At 44.4% G+C, this 26,790-nt stretch overlaps 1 protein-coding gene across 3 annotated transcripts in view; it reads right to left on the bottom strand.

Moving 5' to 3' along the window:
* Positions 1 to 1,283: 1,283 nt before the first annotated feature.
* LOC135921200 (uncharacterized) overlaps positions 1,284 to 26,790 on the bottom strand; it is a 51,197-nt gene continuing 25,690 nt past the window's right edge. For all 3 annotated transcript variants that reach the window (XM_070523631.1, XM_065455516.1, XM_065455524.1), the window contains exons 8-13: positions 25,616 to 25,778; positions 20,047 to 20,150; positions 10,502 to 10,640; positions 8,839 to 9,024; positions 5,087 to 5,206; positions 1,284 to 1,794 (exon numbers count right to left, since the gene is read on the bottom strand). In XM_070523631.1, coding sequence (XP_070379732.1) covers positions 1,570 to 1,794; positions 5,087 to 5,206; positions 8,839 to 9,024; positions 10,502 to 10,640; positions 20,047 to 20,150; positions 25,616 to 25,778 — 937 coding nt within the window. In that variant the 3' untranslated portion in view covers positions 1,284 to 1,569. The remainder of the gene's footprint in view (positions 1,795 to 5,086; positions 5,207 to 8,838; positions 9,025 to 10,501; positions 10,641 to 20,046; positions 20,151 to 25,615; positions 25,779 to 26,790) is intronic.

The raw sequence follows: 26,790 nt of genomic DNA, 5'->3' as shown, positions 1-26,790 counted from the left end.
ACATCGCGCGTTTCCGCTGTTGTGTGTGCGCGCTAGCGAGTATTGCCTGTCGCCTGCCGTAGTTTGCTGAATATTTCGCTTGGTGTAAGTGCATGAAGATGTATTTAACTGGAAGGTCAGTGCGATGGTAGCCATGTTAAATAATTTGATAGTGCACACCGGTAAGTTTTTGCTGAAGTTATATTTTCAATAATAAACTGAATGAAGAGGCAGAACACCGTCCCATATTTGTGGGCTATTAAAAATCTCATTGAGAGAAAATATGATGTATAGCTTAGCGTATTTGTGCGTGTTTTCGCATCTTGTCCGTGTTCAGGAACTTCAGTTTACAGCTCGCTTCGGCAAATTTCTACGCTAAACACTACAAGAGATGTCGTACCAAGAAAGCAGCGTCTCAACGCTTGCAAAGTTTATTTCTCCTGCGCTCCCCTTCATTAGGCTGTTAGCATACACAAAGCTTGTCCGTTCCAAACTGGAGTGTGCAAGTGCAATACATGACTCTTACCAACTGCAATTCAGACATTCAAATCAGCGCAGAACCATGTTAACCGCATTGGCCCCAAGTGATTACTGTTACAGTGTCAGTGCGCTCAAATGGACACTTGATCTACCCGCCTTGGCCGATAATTGCAGGAATTCTCGACTAAAAGTTTATCACAAGTTCTTTTTCATTCATTATCACCTAACAATGATCGTCGCACCCGTCCATCGCGTGACCCCCACCACACACCGGAATGCCGTCGTGCCTCCACGTGCCCATGTCACAATGTGCCAACATACCTTTTATTTTATACGTACTGGGTGTGACTGGAATTGTATTCCCAACCACACTGCTTGAATGACCGGCCTTGCTGGCTTCAAATCTGCCATCGAAAAAATCGAGTGTATCGGCGATATATCACATGAATGTGTGCACATTTTATCGTTGTTATTGTTTCCGCTGTGATTATACCCACACCTCGTGCGAGGTCCCTCACGGAGGCCATGGAGGCACTAAAATAAATAAATAAATAAATAAATAAATAAATAAATAAATAAATAAATAAATAAATAAATACCATTGAGTCCGCTCTTACGATGGCTCAATGGATACGTATGCTGCTGAAGCTTGTGTCTTGTCTATGTAAAACGTTTTACATGTGTGAGGGTGCGTAAAGTAACTACAGTAGTCGAAGAAAATATAGCGGAGTACAATACGCTTCTTCCCCTGCACACACACCAACACGGAATCTCGTACATTGCTTCTGGGCGTTCAATTGCCTCTGGTCTTCATACCAGTAATATTGTAAGCGGTAATCTTTATGAAAAAACTGTATGACACTATTCCGTGGAAGGAACGGGCGTGGAATACATGTACACAGAGGAAAATGAACACGTCTTGCGATTGAAATAATCGTAATGTGCACATTCTAAAATTCAATGTGCAGCCACAAAAAGAAAGCGCATAGCAAGTGAACGTTATACTCATAAAGAACAATAAGCAGAAGGTGAAACGCGCCAACGTCAACACAGTCCCAAAGACGGCGAGGCGACTCCGAAGTCGCAGCCCTGAACTTCGCGCGCGACGATTCACGTGAGCTGTCGGCAGCGATCGAAAAACGTCGCTTTCGGGTTTCGGCCGCCGCTCTCCTTCCTGAGGAAGTCCCCGAACCCCTGCACAAGCCGCAGTCGCGACCCGTCGGGGGCCCACTGATCTTTCGGGCACTGAAAAATGGGGTGGGGAAAGTCGGCGTTCACGCTGTACGCGCTGATGCCGATCCTCGAGCTGCCGTAGTCGCGCCAGGCGTCACAAACCTGCAGTCGTAACATACCGGGCAACAGGTCACTCAGTGTGTGCTTGACGTCGCGTCTCAAGACAAACTTCAGGATCGCCTGCGGCATACCTAGCGCTTGGTGCCGATTACTCAATGAATTTTTGGAATAATTGCGAGAGAAATTAGAGTAAATATTTGGCAAGCTAACATTACGTTAGGTAACTTTCGGAAATTCTTGGTATGATCCGTGTCGCGAGAAATGAAGTGAAGTCTGTGGGTTGTCAAAGCGCGCCTACCTAGAATAAATTATGAGACAACCACAAATCCGTACTTATGAGCCATAAAACTGGCAGCAGAGCTAGCTGTTCTTTCAGGGATATTTAACAAAATATTGTTCGAGGAGTCCACGATAGATTTCAATAAAACGCCACTGCTTCAACCGCACAACTCAGGAACGTGCAGGTTAAATCTAGTGCAGTCTAGAAAATTGAAATGGGTATGCCTTGCAAACTCATCTACATTAATATTGAAGATGACTATATATACGTTTGCGATACGTTGTGCCTTCCAAAAATAAAACATTATTGCCATTGAATTATGCATTTACATTTCCCTAAGAAGTAATATCTGCGTTTTAGAGCATCCCAGCGGAACCCTTACAGTTGTATTATTTGCTGGAGGTTATTTTTTGAAATAAATTGCCTAACTACAATTTAACAACACTGTAACCGAGACAAGTATGAAGGGCATTTGTAGTTATACGGGCAAGCTGACCGCTCTCAGGTTTACGCATAGAATTTCGTGAATTTCTTTTTGTTTAGTGCGGTGCTCGGGACGCATAACATGGCTGTTTGTTCAGCGTAGCTCACAGCTACATGCGAGAAAAAGGAGTTTGTAGTGTCGATTAAAAGAACTATGGTGCCACCTTTCTCAAAGAAGGAGAGAAGTGACACATGTGGTCTTTCGGCGTAGCAATGACAGATAACATGACTTGCTGCATTCTTAAGATTTATCCTTTTTGCATGGTATTACCACCGGCAACGTGCTATTATAATTCGTTCCTGTCAGACGACAGTTATCTCTGCGTCATCAGGGAAATAAAATAAACTGAGAAATTCCACTTCTGTGCGAAATTTGTGAGAGAGCGAGATGCTACCTTGCCTTAAATGTGCAACGTGTTCTACCTGGGAGACAACTGTTTCTAGACCAATTGGGAAATTGGAAATGCGGCCTAATGAAAAGCTTGGGAGGCAGTTTTTTAAAGAATTTTATTACAGATATCTCCATGGAGCAATAGACAGAATGCTTACGAAAAGCATGCAATAAAAGCTGGAATATAAAGTTGTAGTTAATGAAATGTTCCCGCGTCATTCGAAGGTTGTTGGTTCGAATGCCATGCGTAGAAGGCGTAATTTTTTCCACTTTTATCGCGATTTTCTGCGTTATCCGATCATCTCAATTAGGATATAGAAGTTATTTTTGATTTCTTTTCGTTGGCTTCATTAGAGCGCAGCGAAGGTTGATTACGGAGGCTAGCGAAGTGGACGTGGTCTCTTTAATGGGTGACCAGAAGAGACGCTGCAGCTAAAGCGCTTCATTGTCTTTCATGGCGCCCACCTTATAGAGCGCCATCCTGGTGTGGAAACCCCGCATCATTGTGTCGATTGCTCCGCACATGAAAAGCGACCGTTTTAGTCCTATCAAAAGGTTGCCTTTTAGCAGACTTGATGGCAAGAAACGGAGCCCCCGAGGCGCAGTCCCGACAAGCACGTACACGCAAAGTATGTCTTCATGCGTACTACATGAACAACAGTACGAGTGCGACGACGGAGCGAGCTGGTGTCAGGGCTGTAGGGGACGATCTCGCAGACTGCGTGGTTGAGATGGCGCGTAACCTTGTAAATACCGACGCAGCAGCTTTTCCATGGATTCATGGAAAAGCTGCTGCGTCGGGATCCATGGGGACGCATGGGCTTCGAGACCAAAACGCAGTCGCTGGCATTGTAGTGCACTTCTCGCAACCGTGGTTGTTTCGAAGAGTTTGGGTGCGCTGCTGGCTCCGTATTCGACTCGGAGCCAGCTGGTGCACTACTTCGGTTTTTCGTAAAAGTTCCTCACCTGCTCGCCGGTTGGGCTATCATCAGCCACAAGTGGCATGGCGCCATGTCTTGATGTGACGCGGCGCCCGTATACAAGCTCGAACGGTGTGAATTGTGTGACATATTGTGCAGCATTATCATAGGCGAAGGCCACATATGGGCAAAATCTCGCCCCAAGTCTTGTGCTCTACGTCGGTATACATACATGACACTAATGAAAGGGAGTGTTCTCTTTTGATCTTCCGTTCATCAATTTGTTTGAGGATGATACACCATGCTTTTGCGGTGAGAGCTATGCGTCAGGTGAAGAACGCCCTGGATCAGTTTGGCCGTGAAAGCTGCCCCGGGATCGGCGATAAGAAGAAAGGGTACGCCATGTCCTATGACGATGTCGCGGACAAAAATTTTGGCCACTTCATAAGCGTTGCTATGTGGAATAGCTTTGGTTTTGGCGTTCCGTCTGAAGCAATTAGTAATGACGACTATCCAACTGCTGCGCAAAGAGGTCACTGGGAATGGACCATGTAGATCCATTTCTGTTTGTTGCAATGGTGCTCGAGGAGGGTCCCCAGTATAAAGAGAGCTGGTTGGTCTAACGGGTGGCGTCTTGCGGCGCTGCAATCGCGGCAAGTCTCCACGTATCACTGAACAGAAGAAAACAGCCGAGGCCAGTAATATTTCCGCCGCATCCTTGCTAACGTCTTAGCGAATCCTAGATGTACACGTCCCACTCAAGACTCATCATGGCTGGCTTGCAGAATGTCTTGGTGCAACGCCAGTTGTGCGACGAGGAGTTACAGTTATAGATGACTTGCGCAATTTTCCTGTAAAAAACGTTGTTTCGCAGACAACACAATTATAAGCCGCGCACGAGCGAGCGAAGTAAAACAGCGTCAACTCCTTGAAGGTGCTCGATCAGCGACAGCAACTCAAGGTCAACGCACCGGTACTCATTCATCCTGACCATGAACAACGCCGACGAACAGATCGGTATACAACGGTAATGTCAGACTCTTGTAGGCGCAGGCTCAAACGGGCTGGTCTGCCTGAAGGATTCTTGGGGTTGGTCAGCCAACACAGGGCATGATGATCGCTGACAGCCTTAAACGGTTTACCATAGCAGTAAGGTCAGATCTTGCTTATTGCACAAACAATGTGGCATACCGTATATTTGAGGCTAGTATCATGTGCATTTGTGTTTAGAGACAAAGAACAAAGAGTACTTGAACTCACCTTGAATTGTAGTGACTCCTTTGTGTCGAAAGTATTCAGAAACTTTTCGGTTTTATCAAGTGCGTAGTTCGTTTTGTAGTGGTCTTGATAGTGCCGCGTTGTCGGACCAGTGGCACACAGCTATAAGAAAGAGCAAACAGATGAAGGATAGCTATATGGTCTTGCTGACATGGGATGTTCTACATGGTTGAAGCGCAGGCAGAATAACGAACACACAGGAAAGCACTTCACCGGTGTCTGTTGTCTAGTGTGCCTGTGTGGGAGCTCATCGTACTGCCTGCGCTACAACAAAGTAGAAGAGGTAGAAGAGAAAAGAGGCGTGCTCTCCCTTCTTTAATGTCTACTGGTAAGATACTTTCATCAATGGCCCACATTCTCCTGTCAATCATTGAATATCATATTGCATGCCACTCTCAACCTTTCTCGTAGTTGACTCTGAACCGATTACTTAAAATATTTCTGGCGGTTGATACAGCGTTAATAGTGATATACGTGCGGCACTGTCTGAACGCAGTTTGATCATGTTGTTTGTTTCAGCTTTCAAAGAGGTAGTTTTTCTATGCATCCATGTCTTCACAGACAACGAAAAGCAACGGTGACGTGCACTCAGCATACCGCCAGATATGAAAATTGTGAATGCAGCGAATACATGGCCAGGTCACAGCACGAAGTTTATCTTCATCTGGATCTTAAACAAAGAAAATAGTTTCTACTGCAGGAAAAGAAAACAAAACCTGCAGGCGGTACATTGTACATGTACACTGTGATGCTGCTTTTCCTATCTATAACCGTGGTATCTGAACAAAAAAAAAAAGGTTTTTGCTTACTTCACATACCATTTGAAATACAAACCGGCATTAAAAGCGAGCCCTTCTCGGAGTTGTCCTTGGCTCTCAAGAGAATATAGCTGCAAATACTTATTTTTCTTTTTAGATTAACAGCATTACTATATCCGGAATATTGATGCTGCGGTAGGAGTTTAAACCTTGTTGCATCACTTTGCAGTTCGTATAGCAAGGTTCATGTTTCACAATGATTTCTTTATATGCCTAGGCGATACCTTTTGAAAGTGACACCCGGTTACACCCGTAGGCAAATATGTAGCGTATCGGAGAGCTGTAACTCGCACTTATGCGGTTTTTGTGGCCTCACAGTCGCATAGAAGCTTCTGTAATAAAAGAAAGCAGCTCTTAGCTGATGTCTTAGCCATAGAATACCGATTTTTCCTCTTGGAAGTTAAAAAAAAGCCTCGCGCATGGAACACAGCAATTGTTTTTCATAAATTGCGCGACTTACAAGAGAACATGGCAAATCCCCGAATGCACATGACTACTTCTTAATATTTCAATGATAGCAACTTCACTATTAATTTAGACCACAAATTTCCATCAATTTAATTTCTCAGTGAGTCACTCATTCTCGATTAGTGCAACATAGCACAACGGTGTTTCTTGAAGTGTGCTCATTGAAAGTGTGTTCCACACACGCACGCACGCACGCACACAAACAGACACACACATACACACGCACGCACGCGCAAACACACACACACACTCTCTCTCTCTCTCACACACACACACACACGCACACACACACACACACACACACACACACACACACACACACACACACACACACACACACACACACACACACACACACACACACACACACTGGTACCAGAGAAGGTGGATTGGGAGTATGGCTGCCATACCCAAATTTGTTCGATTCTACCGACCCCATTTTCGTTTGATTTCCTCATTATTTGTTGTAATTAGAGATCGATTAATGCCACCACATCTTTTCTCTGATGTCAATTTTTTTTAGTATGAATGCCATTACGGAAAGAAGGATTTTTTTTGGAAATGTTGCATTTCGTGCACGACTTTGCATAAATTTGAACCTGTCGGTGTACCGAAAGAATTGCAGGTTTGGTGCGCTTCTTTTGAACACCCCCAAGGGTCTATCTGGAAACAAAGTATTAAGAGTTTCTGCATAACGAAGAGGCCGAATATCTCAGCAATCTGAGTGCAGCACCAGAAACTCGCCCAACAGTCGTGTACAGCGAAGCTGTCAGTGCGACTAAAGTGTCCGGAAAAGCTAGGGAAAAATTTTCCCGCTGTCTTGGAAGAACTGAGAGAGCTTACGAAGGTAATAGGAAAGCATGCTAAGGGTGATATAGGCACCGCAAGGAATGCGTGGGTAAATTAAGGGTTATCTGAAAAAGGCTAAAAATTTTGAACTCATTTGGTCTATTTGTAATTTTCAAAGCTCATCAAAAAGTATGAAACGTTAGACATTTCTGACCTACTACGCTTAGGAACCCCAAATTTTCATCAACTAGTAACTCAGCATGAAGTAGGAATTATTCGGGACGCCGGTAGCACGGCGAGTATTTGCGCTATCGCGCTTTTGAGCACTTGCTGAAGGATTTTTTTTAGAGAGGCTGTAAATTATTCACAGGCATTGAACATCATGTATGCACTGGTAGTGAGCTCTCCCCCGCGTTTCCCAAGTTTGATCTCAATTACAGTTGTAGCTTCCCAAGGAGTGGGCAAAATTTGGTGCCATGCATACCACACATAACGCCCCAGGGTGTTTGCATACTTAATTTACTGCAAATGCTATAAATGACTTACAAACATTAGACTTCGAAAATATATCACTCGCAAGCTAATCCCATAACCAACAAGGGATGCATGAAAACGGTATGGGAAGTAAGTATTCAATAATTATTTCCAACAATATTAAGTATAAGACACAACCGTTCAAATTTTGCTGACATGAGACTTATAAATATCCTCTATCTTCATAGAATACGAACACAGTCTCATGTAATCTGTGAAGGATTCTATGACTCGGGGCACCGTTGTGGGTAGCGGCTGCATAACGCTTTGGAGAACTTGCATAAAGAATTGTTTTCGAATTTCGTGTTTAATTTGCGTTTTCTAAACTTTGTACATAAATCGCTGTAAAATTTTTACCTATTTGTATATACATAATAACATTGCAATACCTTGATCCGTTTTGTTTTCTAAACATATTTGGCAATATTTCCCTACAGTTTGCGAAATTAGCTTATAGAGCTGTGGGACGCCTGAATAAACAATTTGTTGCGAGTGTGTTGGCGGGAGTAGTTGAGAGAGGGAACAGAAGTAGAGTCCCAAGAATAGGAGATACAAAAGAAGAGAATAAACCAGATATATTGTAATAAAGCACATAAAGTACAAAGTTCAAGCGCTAGAATTAACCCATTAACATGAAACGGGCTGTTTACAAATCGTAACATGCGCTGTGTTCTCTTCAAATATATGATTTGTACATTTGCGCCTTTCAAGGCAAGTGAGAACATTTGTGAACGTTTCACATAACACCTCTACACAAGTAAAAAACGATACGTTATCAAAAGTTTTCCATCTACTAACTATAACAGACTCTTGAAATTTTGCTATTCCCCAGGAAGCCAGATATTTGTTTATACATATAAACTCCATGAATAATTTACTTGTCTCAGGACATTCTGAAGACACGCTTTTAACATAAATACCGAAACACATGCTTTTAGAGCGCTTTTTATTCCAGCTGACAGCTTGGCTGTAAAATGCAGTTCGAGCTGTCGGCGGGCTAATCAGAGAAAACTATGTCTCTCAGGTCGGCACGTCGCCTCATTGTGTTTCAAAACACATGCCTGAAGCCGCTAATACTTGAAAGAGGCTCTCACGTTCGCGCAAAAAGATATGTGTATCACTTACGATTGTAAGTGACAGCCGTTGGTACGAATCTGAAGAACTGCATCCTGTGTACAACCGTTTATCTGCTGGATCACGCACTCTACCTGGTCCGTGCTGAAACTGCATGGACTCCATCTCAATGGAGACGCTGTATGAAGTGTTGATCCCTTTAGTCTGAAGACACTTCGCGCTTTCAGTGGCTTGCCGCTGGAAGAGGAAACATGCACCAGGTGCAGTTAATGGGCTTTCCCTGACGCATGTTTTGCATGTTGGGACCGCATTAGAGTAGGCATGGTTTGGGTACGGTCGTGCTGACGTTCCATGTTCCATGACTGCTTCCTAATTACAAGCAAACGATGAGTGTGCCACCGCTCATAGGCTCCCCCCCCTCGCCCTTTTATGTGTCTGAATTCTGACTTGATTCTGGGTTGGACACTATAGGCACCGTTGTTCAGCTTAACGTTGAGGCAAAAGCTATACGAGGTACACGATAGCCGTAGGTTCTAGGCGCCATAGGTGAGCTAATGTCCCAGCGGTAGTCAAATTTGCTTTCGGACGGCAGAAAAAAAACGTGTATACGATTCATCGCTTCCAATAGAGAGATCTCGTTCTGCGATTGATCTCGCAATCGGTCTCACTGTCGATTGCACTGAGTTGCGCTGGTTGCGGTCGAGTCCACCGCATTGCTCGAGAGTGAGAGCGCGATTTCACAAAACTAATGAGCAGAAAGTTACCCGCTGGACAGTCTGAGCCGCTGGAGCATCAGATGATTTAGGCCGGCCGCCGTCCGTCCCACTGCGGCTTAAAAACGGATGCGCTTAGCCTCGCAAGGGTGGCGGCGAACACCCATACGAAGGCAAAGGCGTGAGCTTCAGTTCGATCAAATTTCGCCTTGTCATTGAATAATTTTCTTGGAAGAACGGATTCGGCTGGTTGCACAAGTGCGCAGGAAGCAAAAATCGTAACATGAACGACTGCCAAATGATTATTATTTGGCGGCAAAACACGTTACATAACACGAAGTCGAATGGGTGAGGGCCATAGAGGCAGAAGGAAAGGCTGAAGCAGATGTCACTGATATTCGGAATTTAGTTTTCTATATGGGCAAATTCAATGGCGTGAAGGAAAAGATGTGTCACTCATGCAAATTGGTCCTACGTTTATTCACCACCAAAGGCTTCGAGGTTGTCCCTCGCTTTCGTCAGGCTGCTTCAGCCAAAAATTCAAATGAGTAATAGTAACATTCATCAAGATTCCCGACAAAACATTTGCCTCAAGTCTTCCTTTAAAGGTTTGCTCCATGCTCCCACATTCGGTTATTCCTATAGCGATCTGTTTGTTTCGTCACGAGTGGGTTTTACTAGAAAATAAGGGAGGTCAATTTTTGCGTGTGCAGTGGGAGGGGGGGGCCCTTAGTTGGATGGTTACTGAGAAACATCCCCGGCATTACTTAACCGTATGCCTGTGGACGCTTCCTCGTCGGTTCGTACACACTTACAAAGAAACAATTTCAACAAAAATATGTCTGTCATTTAACACCTAGGCATGTTTTCGCAAAGCAAGCTATGTGGCCAAACAAATACTGTACATGTCATTTAAACGAGAGTGCTATTTTTGCCTCGACTCAAGGCCTATAGAAAGAAAGCTGTTTTAAAATGCCCCCAATGCCCCCAGGTATTCTTACCAAGGTGTGACCGTGCGTGAGGCTTTTCATTTCTTGGCGCGGATCAATATAATTGTTAGCCGGCAGAGCAACACACGGCTTATGTGTCCCGTAAGATATTTGTCCCAAGAGGATGACATGCGCAGGAAGGAAGATCGTTCTGGAAACGGAGTACAAAAGCAGGCATATTGTTTGTCATTTGCGTAGCAGAATTATTAACTCTGAATCTGGCCGCCATGTCTTTCCGTAGCCTCAGATAGAGCAGACTAGTGTTCTTCTAGAATGGTGTAAAGCACAACGCCTGGAAAAAGAAAGCTGGCTTGAAGCGACCCTGTTGCTAGCGTTAAGCTTCTGGTGGGTATCTGTCATTGAGAGTTTGAGAGAATAACTTAATTTCGAAATAAATTTTGATTGATGAAGTATTCTTCCATGACTATTTTTCATAAAAAAGATTGTCATCAGCAAGAATAATTAGGGTTGGCTGTATCAGGCACGCCGCCTCAGTGGAATGCGTGAAACGCCTTACTCGTGCTGCAGTGGGTGCATGGGCAATATGGTACAAAGAGGACGCAACCAAATTTAAAAAATGCACATATATACGCATTCGAAAAGTCAAATGCCTAAATTATGTTATAGCTAGCGGGGGGACTTACAATAAAATTTTGCAGTTGTGCTTTACTCCCTATTAGTAGCGGGCCCGTTTATTTTACCGATGGTGTTCGGAGACTAGGGTGACAAAATGGCCCCCTTCCCCCCCCCCCCCCCCCCTTCATTTCGCCTGGCGTCCGAGACTGATTAGCGCTGACTGCTTGAACTCGGGGGACTCGTATACATTTAGACGGTTGGGTCTCATGCGTGTGCCTTTATCCCGTGCGCTTGCGCTCAAATTAGAGATGGGCAGGTTTTGGTGTGCTCAAGGGGTTTGGATACTTCTCTGTCTTGTTGGCCGAGTCTCTTCACACCATTTCTGAACAATACATGGTCGGACCCACACGGGGGCTCATAGCGAAGTATGCCTGAGATTTCGGCAACAAACTGTACGCTCGTATACAGAGTTGACGAATATCAGGGTGGGCATCATCATATCATCATCTTGAGTATGAGTGAGTCCTGCTGAGTGTCAGTTTTAGTTTGCTAAGTTGTAGCTAGTATGGCACGCGAGTTTCTCAACATGCGACCACTCCCGCTCGGATCGACAACCATACTGCTGAGATATTTTGTTCTGAATACCGCGCGAGATGCTAAATTTAGCTGAAATTGTGCCATGTGCTGCAACAACGGCCCCATCTTTGCACGCGCCACAAGTTTGATCAAATGATGGCGTCTTTTCTAAACGCGATGATTAGAAGTTAACTTCCATGGGTGTTTCAAAGGTACAAGCAATAAGAATGTAACGTGCTTTAGTCCCGCGTGGTTTTAGCATGCAACCCTCTCTGATCGAATTGAAAGACGTTTCGCGTCAAAAATATGCAAGAGGAATGTTTGAAAATATACAATCTATCTGCGGCATCCTTGCCGTCGAGGTTACGCGACGACTTAGGCGTATTCTTGCATTTAGTGTAAATGTTCCCAATTAGAACGTTTTTTGCACTAGAACTTTTCCGAACGTTACCTTAATACATCTTCGATGAACTTAACGTGTCCCGTGATCGTTGCTGAACCAGGAACAGGTAAGTAGGTATGGCTGCACGCTGTCGAAAATCTGTGATATAACGGGTAGCTGGTGTGGAGAGTTCAGTGCAACAATGACAACCACGCATTGTTTCTGTTCTCTGCCTACAAAGCGGGGATATGGTACGACAGTCCTTATTGGAAATGCCAAGAGGATAACTTACAAATGTACTTGAAAAATTTGAAAAAAAGAAATTGAAATTTTGTTTTCCTTGACGAGTTACGACCACTTTGCTGTTTCTGCTGTCTCTTTCTAACATCTATTTCTAGACTATTTAGGGGCCCAATCCCCCCAAAAAGTGCAGTCTAAAAACTTACAAAACTAATGCCATACTGGTAACGAACCACATCATTTATTGCTATAGTCGAATTGATGATAACGGTGATGATGAAGGTGGTAACGATGATGCAATGATATTGATGTTTATTGTGTTAACAATGATGATTATGGCAATGATGATGGTCCTAAATGTAGGGATGATAGCCATACTGACATGGCGATGATGGGGATTAACATGACCATAATTAGAACTTGAGACTGACTCCAACCAAATAACTGAATTTTATTAGCCCGACGTTTCGGAGCCCATTCGGCTCCTTCTTCAGGGGGTTGTTCTTCGGGGGGTGGCGGTGTGCCTCTTTTAAAGCGTCTTTTTTGAAGAAAGGAGGGGGGGGGGACACTGGAGGTGGGGAGACACTCCACAGACGGAAAGGTGGGGGGGAACAAAAGGAAAGGGGGGTTTGTGTTGTTGACCGCTTCCAAGGAGCTGCGATGACCGGTGCTGGGTGGAGTGCTCACGAGGGTGCCCTTGATGGGCCGCGGGGGGGGGGGGGAGGTTACAGGGTCGCGCCGACGTTCTGTGTTGGTGAAACGAGCGGGAGTCTATCTGGCTGTGCGTCCTTTTCTTCTTTTCGTCATGTCGCCAAGGCCATGGACATAGACCGAGGGTAGGTTGCCCTTCACACGGTTTATGTTATTCTCCGTATTCTGAATGTGCCATGACTCCAGTAGTAGTCTCTTTCGCCAGTTCGTTTCTGTTTGAAGGATTTCAGTTTCCTTGAAAGCAATTTTGTGGTCGGCGACTTCAGAGTGTTCCGCGACGGCGCTGCGAATACGGTTGAATGTCCTGACGTCGTTCTCGTGTTGTCTGATCCTTTCTTTTAGATTTTTGGTTTCCCCGATGTACGACGCCGGACAGTCAGCACAACTGATTTTGTAGACGACGCCTTGAGCTTTTTCTTTTGGTGGACGATCTTTTGGTTTAGGGAGGAGGATATTGAAAGTGTTTATTGGTTTGTGCGCCACTTTGAGGCCTTCTTTTTTTAATATTCGGCTGAGCGCTTCGCTGGTACCTCTGATGTACGTGATGGACACTCGCTTCTGGGGTTGGGGAGAAGTAAACGGCTGAAGGTCCCGCATTTTGTTTCTTCTTTTTTGTTGTCTGGTTGTCTTTCGAATGAAGTCATCTGTGTAGCCATTCCTCTTAAGTTCGTTGAGAACCGTTCTCTTTTCTTTCTTTAGATCCGATTCCGATGAGGAATGAGTTTCGGCTCGTTTGAATAAAGAATTTACAACAGACGCCTTGTGGTTTGCCGGATGGTCGGATTGGAAATGAAGATAGCGGCCTGTGTGGGTTGGTTTTCGGTAGACTGAAAATTTTAGAATGCCGTCTTTTCGTGTAACTTGTACATCTAAGAATGGGAGTGATCCGTTCTGTTCGCGCTCATATGTGAACTGTATATCCGGGTCTATGGAGTTTAAATGTTTCTGCAAGTTTTCGACTTGGCTCGTCTTCACGATGCAAAAACAATCATCCACGTACCTGAGGAAGACTTTTGGTTTCGGGAAAAAAGTATTTAAAGCTCTCTCCTCGATGCTCTCCATAGTCAAGTTAGCCATGGCAACGGAAATTGAGGCCCCCATAGGAGTTCCTTTGACCTGTTTGTAGTAGCTGCCTCGGAAGGTGAAATAGGTATTGGACAGGCACAGTTCGAGAAGGCGGCAGATCTCGTCTACACTCAAAGGGGTTCTCTCACTGAGCGTATCGTCACGTTCCAGTGCATCTCTAGTTGCGGAAACAGCCAACTTAATGGGTACTCTTGTGAACAGAGAGATTACATCAAAAGAGACCAGACATTCATCATCTTCGATACGGATTTTTGATGTGAGTTTGATGAAATTCTCGGAGTCTCGCACGTGCGATGCTGTCCTTCCGGTGAGTGGTGATATGATCTGATGCAAGTAAGTGGATAGTGATCGTAGTGGGGAACACGAAAAGTCTACGATTGGTCGTAAGGGGATTCCGGGTTTATGGAGTTTTGGCAAGCCGTAGAAAGCTGGAGCGGATCCGTTCCTACAGATTAATTTTAGGTAGAGATTTCGAGAATTTGGGTGGCTGCGGAATATTTCAATCAGCGTCTTGTTCAGCAACGACTGAGTTCTCGTAGTGGGGTCCTTCTTTAGTCTCTCGTAATCTAGGCTGTCAAGTAGGGCGGACGCCTTATCCTCGTAGTCCTTTATGTTCAAAACAACGGTTGAGTTCCCCTTGTCCGCCGGTAGGATCACAATGTTGGTATCTTCTTTCAGCGTTCTCATTGCTTTTATTTCGTCGGAAGTTAAGTTGCGTTCTCTTCTGCGGTTGTTATTGGACCTTATTATGCCGATTGCTTTCAGTCTGACCTGTTCCCGCACTTTGGGGTCTAGTTGCTGGATGCCGCTCTCAAGGGCGGCGATCATCTTGGGGAGGGGTGGGTTATCTGTCGTAACATTGAATTTTTGACCTTTTGCCAGGATTGAAGTTTCTTCGCTTGTGAGCTTTCTCGATGATAAATTGGTTACTGTGTGCTTGTTTAACACTCCTGTTTTCTCGTTTTCGTTGATTAGGGAAGAGAATTTCTTCTTCTGCGTTTGACTGTGTTTCATTTCCTCTGAGGACGCTACGGCCTTTGCAAACGATTCAATTGATGAAAAGAGATGGGGTACCTTGTGTTCAAGTTGTCTTCTGGCGAAGAACGCGTCGACTTCTTTCTTCCGGATCAACATGTGGCACTCATGTATCCGTGCTGTCACCAATCTTTGCTGGGCCTTGTCGATGATGTCCCGGCCTTCTGGTGTGTTGATTGGTTAAAATTCAGTTATTTGGTTGGAGTCAGTCTCAAGTTCTAATCAATTTCCCAACCAGACAGGCAATTCTGTCGAAATGTTTAGCTTCAAGTCTTTACGTGCAGACTTCGGGCTAGAGGCAGTGCAACTTGCAAAGAACTATATAAAAGCAGTGAAAGGAATATCCACCTTCAAGACACACCTAGACTTCACCCGGAAATGCAAAGACAAGAACGTCGTGCCACGAAGTCCCCAGCTACGCCAACCAATCAACACACCAGAAGGCCGGGACATCATCGACAAGGCCCAGCAAAGATTGGTGACAGCACGGATACATGAGTGCCACATGTTGATCCGGAAGAAAGAAGTCGACGCGTTCTTCGCCAGAAGACAACTTGAACACAAGGTACCCCATCTCTTTTCATCAATTGAATCGTTTGCAAAGGCCGTAGCGTCCTCAGAGGAAATGAAACACAGTCAAACGCAGAAGAAGAAATTCTCTTCCCTAATCAACGAAAACGAGAAAACAGGAGTGTTAAACAAGCACACAGTAACCAATTTATTATCGAGAAAGCTCACAAGCGAAGAAACTTCAATCCTGGCAAAAGGTCAAAAATTCAATGTTACGACAGATAACCCACCCCTCCCCAAGATGATCGCCGCCCTTGAGAGCGGCATCCAGCAACTAGACCCCAAAGTGCGGGAACAGGTCAGACTGAAAGCAATCGGCATAATAAGGTCCAATAACAACCGCAGAAGAGAACGCAACTTAACTTCCGACGAAATAAAAGCAATGAGAACGCTGAAAGAAGATACCAACATTGTGATCCTACCGGCGGACAAGGGGAACTCAACCGTTGTTTTGAACATAAAGGACTACGAGGATAAGGCGTCCGCCCTACTTGACAGCCAAGATTACGAGAGACTAAAGAAGGACCCCACTACGAGAACTCAGTCGTTGCTGAACAAGACGCTGATTGAAATATTCCGCAGCCACCCAAATTCTCGAAATCTCTACATAAAATTAATCTGTAGGAACGGATCCGCTCCAGCTTTCTACGGCTTGCCAAAACTCCATAAACCCGGAATCCCCTTACGACCAATCGTAGACTTTTCGTGTTCCCCACTACGATCACTATCCACTTACTTGCATCAGATCATATCACCACTCACCGGAAGGACAGCATCGCACGTGCGAGACTCCGAGAATTTCATCAAACTCACATCAAAAATCCGTATCGAAGATGATGAATGTCTGGTCTCTTTTGATGTAATCTCTCTGTTCACAAGAGTACCCATTAAGTTGGCTGTTTCCGCAACTAGAGATGCACTGGAACGTGACGATACGCTCAGTGAGAGAACCCCTTTGAGTGTAGACGAGATCTGCCGCCTTCTCGAACTGTGCCTGTCCAATACCTATTTCACCTTCCGAGGCAGCTACTACAAACAGGTCAAAGGAACTCCTATGGGGGCCTCAATTTCCGTTGCCATGGCTAACTTGACTATGGAGAGCATCGAGGAGAGAGCTTTAAATACTTTTTTCCCGAAACCAAAAGTCTTCCTCAGGTACGTGGATGATTGTTTTTGCATCGTGAAGACGAGCCAAGTCGAAAACTTGCAGAAACATTTAAACTCCATAGACCCGGATATACAGTTCACATATGAGCGCGAACAGAACGGATCACTCCCATTCTTAGATGTACAAGTTACACGAAAAGACGGCATTCTAAAATTTTCAGTCTACCGAAAACCAACCCACACAGGCCGCTATCTTCATTTCCAATCCGACCATCCGGCAAACCACAAGGCGTCTGTTGTAAATTCTTTATTCAAACGAGCCGAAACTCATTCCTCATCGGAATCGGATCTAAAGAAAGAAAAGAGAACGGTTCTCAACGAACTTAAGAGGAATGGCTACACAGATGACTTCATTCGAAAGACAACCAGACAACAAAAAGAAGAAACAAAATGCGGGACCTTCAGCCGTTTACTTCTCCCCAACCCCAGAAGCGAGTGTCCATCCCGTACATCAGAGGTACCAGCGAAGCGCTCAGCCGAATATTAAAAAAAGAAGGCCTCAAAGTGGCGCACAAACCAATAAACACTTTCAATATCCTCCTCCCTAAACCAAAAGATCGTCCACCAAAAGAAAAAGCTCAAGGCGTCGTCTACAAAATCAGTTGTGCTGACTGTCCGGCGTCGTACATCGGGGAAACCAAAAATCTAAAAGAAAGGATCAGACAACACGAGAACGACGTCAGGACATTCAACCGTATTCGCAGCGCCGTCGCGGAACACTCTGAAGTCGCCGACCACAAAATTGCTTTCAAGGAAACTGAAATCCTTCAAACAGAAACGAACTGGCGAAAGAGACTACTACTGGAGTCATGGCACATTCAGAATACGGAGAATAACATAAACCGTGTGAAGGGCAACCTACCCTCGGTCTATGTTCATGGCCTTGGCGACATGACGAAAAGAAGAAAAGGACGCACAGCCAGATAGACTCCCGCTCATTTCACCAACACAGAACGTCGGCGCGACCCTGTAACCTCCCCCACCCCCCCCCCCGCGGCCCATCAAGGGCACCCTCGTGAGCACTCCACCCAGCACCGGTCATCGCAGCTCCTTGGAAGCGGTCAACAACACAAACCCCCCTTTCCTTTTGTTCCCCCCCACCTTTCCGTCTGTGGAGTGTCTCCCCACCTCCCGTGTTCCCCCCCCCCCTCCTTTCTTCAAAAAAGACGCTTTAAAAGAGGCACACCGCCACCCCCCGAAGAACAACCCCCTGAAGAAGGAGCCGAATGGGCTCCGAAATGTCGGGCTAATAAAATTCAGTTATTTGGTTGGAGTCAGTCTCAAGTTCTAATCAATTTCCCAACCAGACAGGCAATTCTGTCGAAATGTTTAGCTTCATGACCATAATTATAATCATGATTACGACGTCGAGGAATATAACTGCTCAACATGAACCCACCCAGGAGGACCTTGTCCTTTATGAACATAAACTACAATTTGAATCAAGTTTGACATCTTTATTAATGTTTTTTAAAGATTACACAAATGAGAGCCCTCACGCTTGCAAACATTTGCAGGCCCTGATGGGATGGGAAGGAAAAAAAAAACGTATTTACAACGCTAATACTGTCCCGAACACATTTTTTTATATAACTCCGCCCCTTTCTGGACCAACGAAAAAAAAATTATGCTCCACTCACCCCTGTGAAGGGGGATGACGAGCGAAGCTGTGTATAGCGGCGGCCTCGTCGGTATCCCCTCGCATGTAATACGCATATAATACGCATGTAATACGAGTTCCACACGCTACACTTGTTGTGCATGTTTTATTTAGCCATAGTAGGTTGCACTTACAACCGCACAGATGCATACTTATTACTAAGCTGTGTGCTCCGCCGCACACCATTTGCAACAAGATGACCTCAAGAGGGTGGTGCCACGCACGTTCCAATGGTCGCTTTGTGGTCATCATGAGAAACGGCCAGAGATTGCGCGACGACCACGCCGAGCAGATTCCTAGAAAATGTAAGATCTAAACACGTGCGCATCGTGGTCGTTGGCACCTTGGTGTCCATCTTACATTGCAGTCCGAACCACACTAACGTGAAAGAAATTAATCACGTGGCATCTGGTCGCGACGCATCCACGTCGATATCACCCGCAACGAGGACGTGCGTTTGGTCGTCATCAGCGATCCACCAGAGCGCGTCACGCTCATTTTTTCTGACTTGTTTAGGAACGGTCGGTCGAACATACACGGTACATGTACACATAATCGGTGTCACGAGTGCGCTCTTCTTCCAACGCTGACGGGTCGGCATACCAACGGAGACGGTTGCATTGCCGCCGCTGCCTGCGGCGTCGTTCCTAGTACGCGCGTTGCTCCTTGGGAGGAGGCGCGACGTGCGGCCGTCCCATGGCGATGTCTGAGCGAAACTGACCCCCCTCACTCACAGACGCAAGAAGGTTTCGGAGCCGCGCGCGCCATTCGCTGCGACAGCGTACCTACGTCACGCACACATGGCCAATTGTGCGCTTCGAGGTGACAGTAGACTGAAGTGAAAGAACCCGACTCTCTCTCTCTCTCGCCATGCTTCTTGTACGTCATAGAGGGCGCCAGGGGTTCCACGTTAATTATTCCAAATGCTTCAATAATATTACTTCTTGCACTCCTCCATAGAGGGAACTAGGTGATTCTGCACATAAATGGACAAATCCCCTAGGCATTTACAGCTTCGCTGTAATAATATAATCATTAAAAAAACGCCGATATTCGCAACTGCTTACATACCTAATAATTCCAAGAATAGAAGGCACTCCCGCTGCTTTATGACCCCTATTGTATTAGAGAGAATACAGTTTCTGTAGTCACAACTGTGAAAGAAAAAATCCGTCGTGTGCAAGCATAATAATCCGCCGGTTGCACCACTACATCTTATACGTTTTCTTCTATAAGAACATCTTCATTCCTTAGTAGAGGCGGCGACTGTGGCGCCGCGTGGTCTGGGTAGTGTCATTTCCATTGCAAATTGTCAACTGCTCATAGGCTTGAAATTACTTGTAAATGAGCGTGTATGAGCGTAAAGGAACGGTTATCCTTTTTTAGGGCATACTCAAAAGCATAGAACTGTCAGGAGACGTAAATATTAAGAACTGCATTTGGATGCCTGCAGCCAAATAGCAGGTAGAGTTAACGTTAGCAATAGGAATGACAGGCCAAAGGGCTAGCGACATTTACGCAGGAAATGATTTCACGCTTACACGGTAAACTTACTTAAACTTCTGCGCAACTTGGTCACATGACGTAGGCATGAAAAATACTCCCAACATCATGTACGCCTGAATCGGGGTTTGTTGCTTTTGGTACTCGTCCATATTCTGCAAGATATAAATTGGGGTTGAAGTGAGATGATCAAACACAGCAAGCAGCAACTTGTATTCTATTAGCTGTGCGATAGAAAAGAAGCGTGAAATATGGGGCATTTTTAAAAAGGGAAGTATAAAGGCACATATGGAATAGCTTTCCGTCTACCCCGTTTTTTTCCTATGTGCGTCCTTTCATATGCGCAGCTCTTCCTAACATATAATTCACACCATGTGTCGAAACACAAATGTTTGCCACTACGCAAAGAACATGCAAATTCATGAGTCAAGGTTTCGTTCTTTCTGCTTTTAGGTTTACCAATCCTCAGTAAACGTGTAGTCGAACGGTAGATGCAAGACCACTGAGCTGCACACTTAAAAAAGTTTGCACCCTTTGGGGCGTATCTTGTCCCACACTAATAATCCTCAGCTGCCTTGCTTGCGTTTCCTTTCTTGAAAAATCTGCGCTCGCTACTTTCCTGTCGAGAATGGTATGTCACATTGACAACGCGCCTGCAGTTCGTGACTTGTAAGTAGTGGGCGCGCAGGATTTACGAAAGAAAACGCAAGCAAGGTAGATGACGATTACTGTTCTAGGACAAGATACGCCCCAAAAGGTGCAGACGTTCTTAAAGAGTGCAGAGGACGGCTGTGCTTTCGCAAAGCTGCCTTTCATTTTGTAGTTCAGTCGATAAGTCCTCTGCGACGTATTCAAAAGGCAGCCAGATTCAGAGGTGCTTTGTGTACAAAAATTCAGCGGCTCATGTGGCCGAGTGGCAAGTGTACGAGGAAGTATGTTTTCATGTGACCGGCAATTCTAAGGTGACAGTACTCAAGCCTGCTGATATTGCCATAAAAAGAATGGTCTTGTCTTGAACGAATCCACGAGCATATTTATGCCCTATAGGAAAAGTCAAAGATCGAGATCAAGACAAGATGAACTTTTTGTGGATGGCAGAGCTTGGAAGAAAAATTGATAAAAATTGCAAGATTAGTTTACAACGAAATCATTCTCCTTAAGAAAAACCCTGGATAGCATTTCAAGGTGCACTTTACAACAACGGAGGATTAAGCAAAAAAGAACGTGTGAGCTCTACACGTTTGCTTGAACTGGTTTTTAGTGAAGAGCTAACCTGGACCTATTATGCTAATTACTTATACGCTCCCACATATCACCCCCAGTCGGGCGAATACATAAATTGAGGTTTCGTCTACCAAGCTGGCTAAAAAGACAACTATATTTGGCGCTTATTCAGTCACTTCTCTATAACTTATTATTTTTCTTTTTTTACTATAAGTAGGGCATCAGCGAACATAATATCAAGAGCATGGTTATGCAACCCACCACCCCATTCCAAAGGGGGCGCTCATAACATCTATTCATCCGTACATCCGAAGCGCGAAAGATGAATCCCGCTGCAATACACGCGATATACACAGCTTGTTTCGACAGTGGCAATACGTCGTGTCGCTATATTGATTCAATGCTAAACGCATTACCGTTGACAGTCATGGCGAGATGGGTTCTGCTGCCGTTTTTAAATACATTTGAAGTATTTGAGTATTGTAACTGCATCATAAAACATAGTATTATCAAAAATGAGAAGAAATATGCCGGCTGCTACAGCAGGTATAAAACAATATAAATGAAAGCGGAACAGGCTGCTCTACTCGGCGACGCAAATTTAGCCATATAAACCCTGATTTTACGAACTAAACAGCAACGACACAGGCATCTATTTATTTAGGAAAATTACTGTGCTGATGCTGGTGTACCGTAAAAATCTGCCAACGGTATCCTGAAAATAATGTATGAAAGACCCCAAAGAAGTTACTATAAAATCATGAGCCATTCGACTCTGTGAAGGTAGATGACCAGAGAAGTTATGTGGTATACGACAAAGCAGTGACAGAATTTTGAACCAAGGTACGAACACATTGTCTTGAACTGTGGTCACCGTGACGAAAGGTACGCATATACATTTACTTTTACACATCCCCGTTCATTACCCCCGTTCATTCCTAACATCAGAAGTGTTGTATCGAAGGATGTTGCTATCTCATCACTAATCGATTCATGCTCCGCATCACTTGAAGCGCTAACAGAAACACGGCTGACTGATCTTATTCCTGATAATTCAATTTTTCTCAGCCAGACACGTTTTAACATCTTTCGATGCGACAGACCGTACCGTAGAGGAGGTGGTGTACTTTTGAGGATAAGGGATGATTTGCTGACCGTGCCTGTGATGATTAGTTCTTTTCTTGAATGAGTATGGGTTTCTTTTAAGTATTGTTCAACTGATATAATTATTTGGGCTGTTTACCATCCTCCTAATAAGAATGATGGTTTTTCCCCTGAATTTCATGTAATTCTGTGTGAAATATCTACGCACTTCCCTAACTGTACTTTGCTCATATTTGGAGACTTCAACTTCTCTAGTATAAACTGGTTTGTATAATCCGTCACAGCGAGTGAAACCGAAGCTAACATGTTTCTTCAGTCATGTCTTGATTTTTCACTAGCACAAGTTATTACCAATCCCACGCATCGCACATCGTGTACCGCCAACATTATAGATTTAATAGTAACGAATAATCCCGATATTTGTTCAGACATTATTCATCTAGACGGCATTTCGGATCATGACGTAATAACAGGACGCATCACAGGTTTCTTTAAAGAAAAGAAAACTACTATTAAACAAATGAGATGTTACAACAGAGCTAACTATGAAAAAATAAATTCCGAATTATATTATTTCACCACCCAGTTCATGAATCAATATTGATTGTGCACGGTTGAGCAGAATTGGGATTTATTCAAGAGTACATTTAATAAAGTTGTTGATGACTTCGTTCCACTTATGACCATACGACGTAGCAGCAGTGCACCGTGGTTTAATCAGAAGTTGTGACGTATGAATAATAAGAAAAAGCGACTTTACCCGCAGGCACTAAAGAATGGTCTTCTAAGCGCGTGGGACAAGTATAAGAAAGCCGACAAGGACTACCAGTCACTTCTAAAATCCACTGGACGCCTGTTTTTCAATCAAGGCCTATCATCTCTGCTAACCTACAATCCTCGTAAGTTCTGGCGCATCATAAATCCTAGCTTTCATCCTGACATTTTGCTTACCGACAGTAACGGCGTCATAAATAATGAGTCTGAATGTGCTCAGGTTTTTAATGACAATTTTCATTAGTATTCACCAAAAAATACATTAGCTCATCCCCTGTCTTAAATACAATCCATGACATTTGCATGCCTGAAATTGTGATTAATGAAACATGTATCTTAGCTTTATTAAACAATCTTAAGATCACTAGTAATTCGGATCACCTTGGCTTTAACAATAAGATACTTAAGAGTACATCTAAAAGCATTTGCGCTGTGCTGTCCTGTTTGTTCTCGCAATCATTATCACATGGACTAATTCCTAATGACTGGTGGATAGCCAAAGTAATACCTATATTTAGATCAGATGAGCGTTCCTCTCCGTTGAACTATCGACCCATCTCGTTAACCAGCACCATTTGCAAACTTCTTGAGCATATCATTCACAGCCAAGTCAATAACTACCTCGAAGATCATAACATTATTTTCAATTATTAGCACGGTTTCTGCAAGGGATTTTCATGTGACACTCAACTAGCTGGCTTCGTTAACGACTTAAAATTATCGCTTGACGCGGGCTTTCAGGTCGACGCAGTGTTGCTTGATTTTTCAAAAGCTTTTGATCGGGTTCCTCATCATAGACTTCAACTGAAGCTAGCACAGCTTAACATCCACCCTATCGTGCTCGCTTGGATTAAGGACTTTCTGTCAACTAGAACACAGTTGACCTCGGTTAATACTCCTCCTCTGCTCATGTGACATCTGGTGTACCACAAGGAAGTGTGTTCGGACCTTTGCTTTTCTAAATCTATATTAATGACTTACCTGCTTGTGCACCATCTAGAATTGGACTTTTCGCTGATGACTGCGTAATTTACCGCGACATTACTAGTGCCAGTGACCGCCAATCTCTACAATCTGATCTCCATGCAGTAAGCTTATGGTGCTCATCCTGGTTAATGTCATTAAACGTTTCTAAAACAAATCAGGTATCTTTCACTCGTCGCACAGATCGCATTCCAACCACTTATATTCTTAACGACAATACTGTAGAACAAACAACAAAATACAAGTACCTTGGTGTGCACCTTCAGTTTGACCTATCATGGCATCACTATATCCACCTCACCCTAGCGTCTGCTAACCGCTCACTTGGTCTTCTCAAACGTAACCTCAGACACGCCCCTATGCATGTTAAAGAACGGGCTTATATAACTCTAATACGCCCTAAAATCGAATATGCTGCGGTCATCTGGGGCCCTGAGCAAGCTTACTTTATCAATAACATCGAATCCTTGCAGAACCACGCTGTTCGCTTCATATTTTCAGACTACTCACTCTTCACAAGTGTTACAGCATTAAAAGAAACGTGCCGAACTGGAAGATTTGTCATATCGCCGCAAACTTGCTCGTTTAACACTTTTCCACAAACTTTATCACCACCCCTACCTTCGAAGTGATTTGTTTCAGTCACCTCATGCCATCTTTCCACGCCGTGATCATTCTTTCAAAATTAAGCGTGTGAAGTGTCATTCTTCGTCTTACGCCAAGTCATTCATTCCCCGTACTATCACTGAATCGAATAACTTACCAACAGCCATCGCCACAGAAACTGACTTCATAAAATTCCAAGACTTTCTTTGCTGTGACGGAAAGGTGTAAAATTTGCTGTTTTTGTTTGTGTTCATTTTTCCTTTTGTGTCATGCCTTATGTTTTATTACATTCATTACTGAAACGCATCGCGTTTATTATAAGCTGTATCGTCACCCCCCCCCCCCCCCCTCTATGTAATACCCTCTCCTGGAGGGCCTTTAAGGGTAACGTGAATAAACAAATAAATTCGTATTATACATTCATTATACACATTCGCCTTTTCATTGCGCGATATGTTGAGGCAAATGATTTGACACCGAAACCACCCCACCGAGTGGCAGTGGGCCTGTGACATCAACGCCTTCAGAGAGGGCGGTGCAGTGTGGGAAGGATGGCATGATGAGCTGCAGCGGAGCCAGCTGTGAATGAAGACGGCGATGAACGCGCGAGCAGAGTGGCACGAGCCATTGCTGATGGTGACAGTTTTCGTCCGCACAGATTTGTTGGCGGACAAGAATGCACGCAACCCTAGCCATAAACAGCTTCTCTGAAATAAGGAGCTTCTGTACTTCTCGTGGTGTTGTCGCGGACGGTCTACGTCTCACTTTTCTTCACTGTTGCTTTTAAGGCAAGTTGAAATCATTAATGAGAAAAAAAAACACACACAAAAACAATTCTGGTATGTTTGGACACACTCTGATTGCTACATAGTCTCTTTCTCGAGCAGAGGGGCTTGAACCTAGCTGTCGGCTACATGTAAACACATACCTTCATCATGGTCAATGCCTCCTTCAGCACGTCGGGATTGTCTTGAAAGTGTCTCTCGTTAACATTGAGAAATCCCCAGTCGTAAACTCGCTTCTCCAAATACTGTTTCCAATACTTCTGGCCATCTGAGCTTTTGAATTCGCTCGAGAACGTTTTGAGCGCGCTGTAATAAAGCAAAAGGCTTGAAGTAAAATATACTTGCGCGTTTCATATTTTCTGACAGTGGAATGAATCTCTAATGTAAAAAGATGCTTCGCAGAAAGTGACAAGTTGCTTGCACCGTTGCAATAGAAACTTCTAAAAGTTGAATTAGCCTTGCTTTCATTGCGCACCCCTTTAAAATATTACATCTAACATTTCTCAGATACATTTTCAAGTGTTGGTCGGCTATCCCCATAAAGCAGCTAACTATAGTGCGCAAACGCGGATTAATAATTATGTTCCACGTTGCTACCAATTTGAGACACGTAACCGCAATGCCAAAGCGTGAAATAACACCTATCTACGCTGATTTACCGTACTTTGCATTTCAAGTGGCTTTAGACGTTCAACCAAGTGCAGCCTCCATGCTGTGCCCCAAAAGCAGTTGTAGCCAAGTGCTTGAGAATGACGTCAAGAAATTTCTTCTCCTCTCTCTTTCGTTCATTCGTAACAGATCACTAGTCTAGCTCAGTGCCGCAAAACGGGGGGGGGGGAGGAATTGTTTCTTCGTTTTTATTGTGCTCATGTATAGTACGTTGTACTCTCGAAGTGGTACTGTTTTTCTACAGAAATACTTGGAGAGGTTCAGGTTACACTTGTGCTGCATTAGGCCGGATTTCTGTTGGGTATGCACAAGTTTCTTTGTAATGGCGCTTAAGCGAGTCCGAACAGTGTACGTGAAAGAGACAGAAACCGCCAAGTTAAAATATATTTTATGCGTGATTGCATATTAACGCGATAGCGTAAAGGGTACCGTGTCGCAGGAAAATCTGGCATCGGCACCACGTCGACCATCATTTCGACAAAATTCATCCCTAACGATGCAAACCCAACCCCGCATACTCATCCACGCAGACCTTCCGTGCAGCGCAAATACGTTACTGAACAAATTTAATTTCTCGAAGGAAAATGCGTCAGAAACATTGTAAAGTACAACTTACACACAACTTACACACATGATAGCGTCGGATTGT

This window comes from Dermacentor albipictus, chromosome 8, assembly GCF_038994185.2.
Source record: "Dermacentor albipictus isolate Rhodes 1998 colony chromosome 8, USDA_Dalb.pri_finalv2, whole genome shotgun sequence".
NCBI lineage: Eukaryota > Metazoa > Arthropoda > Arachnida > Ixodida > Ixodidae > Dermacentor > Dermacentor albipictus.
Note: the sequence above shows the minus strand (reverse complement) of the source record. Positions and strands in the feature narration are given on the sequence as shown.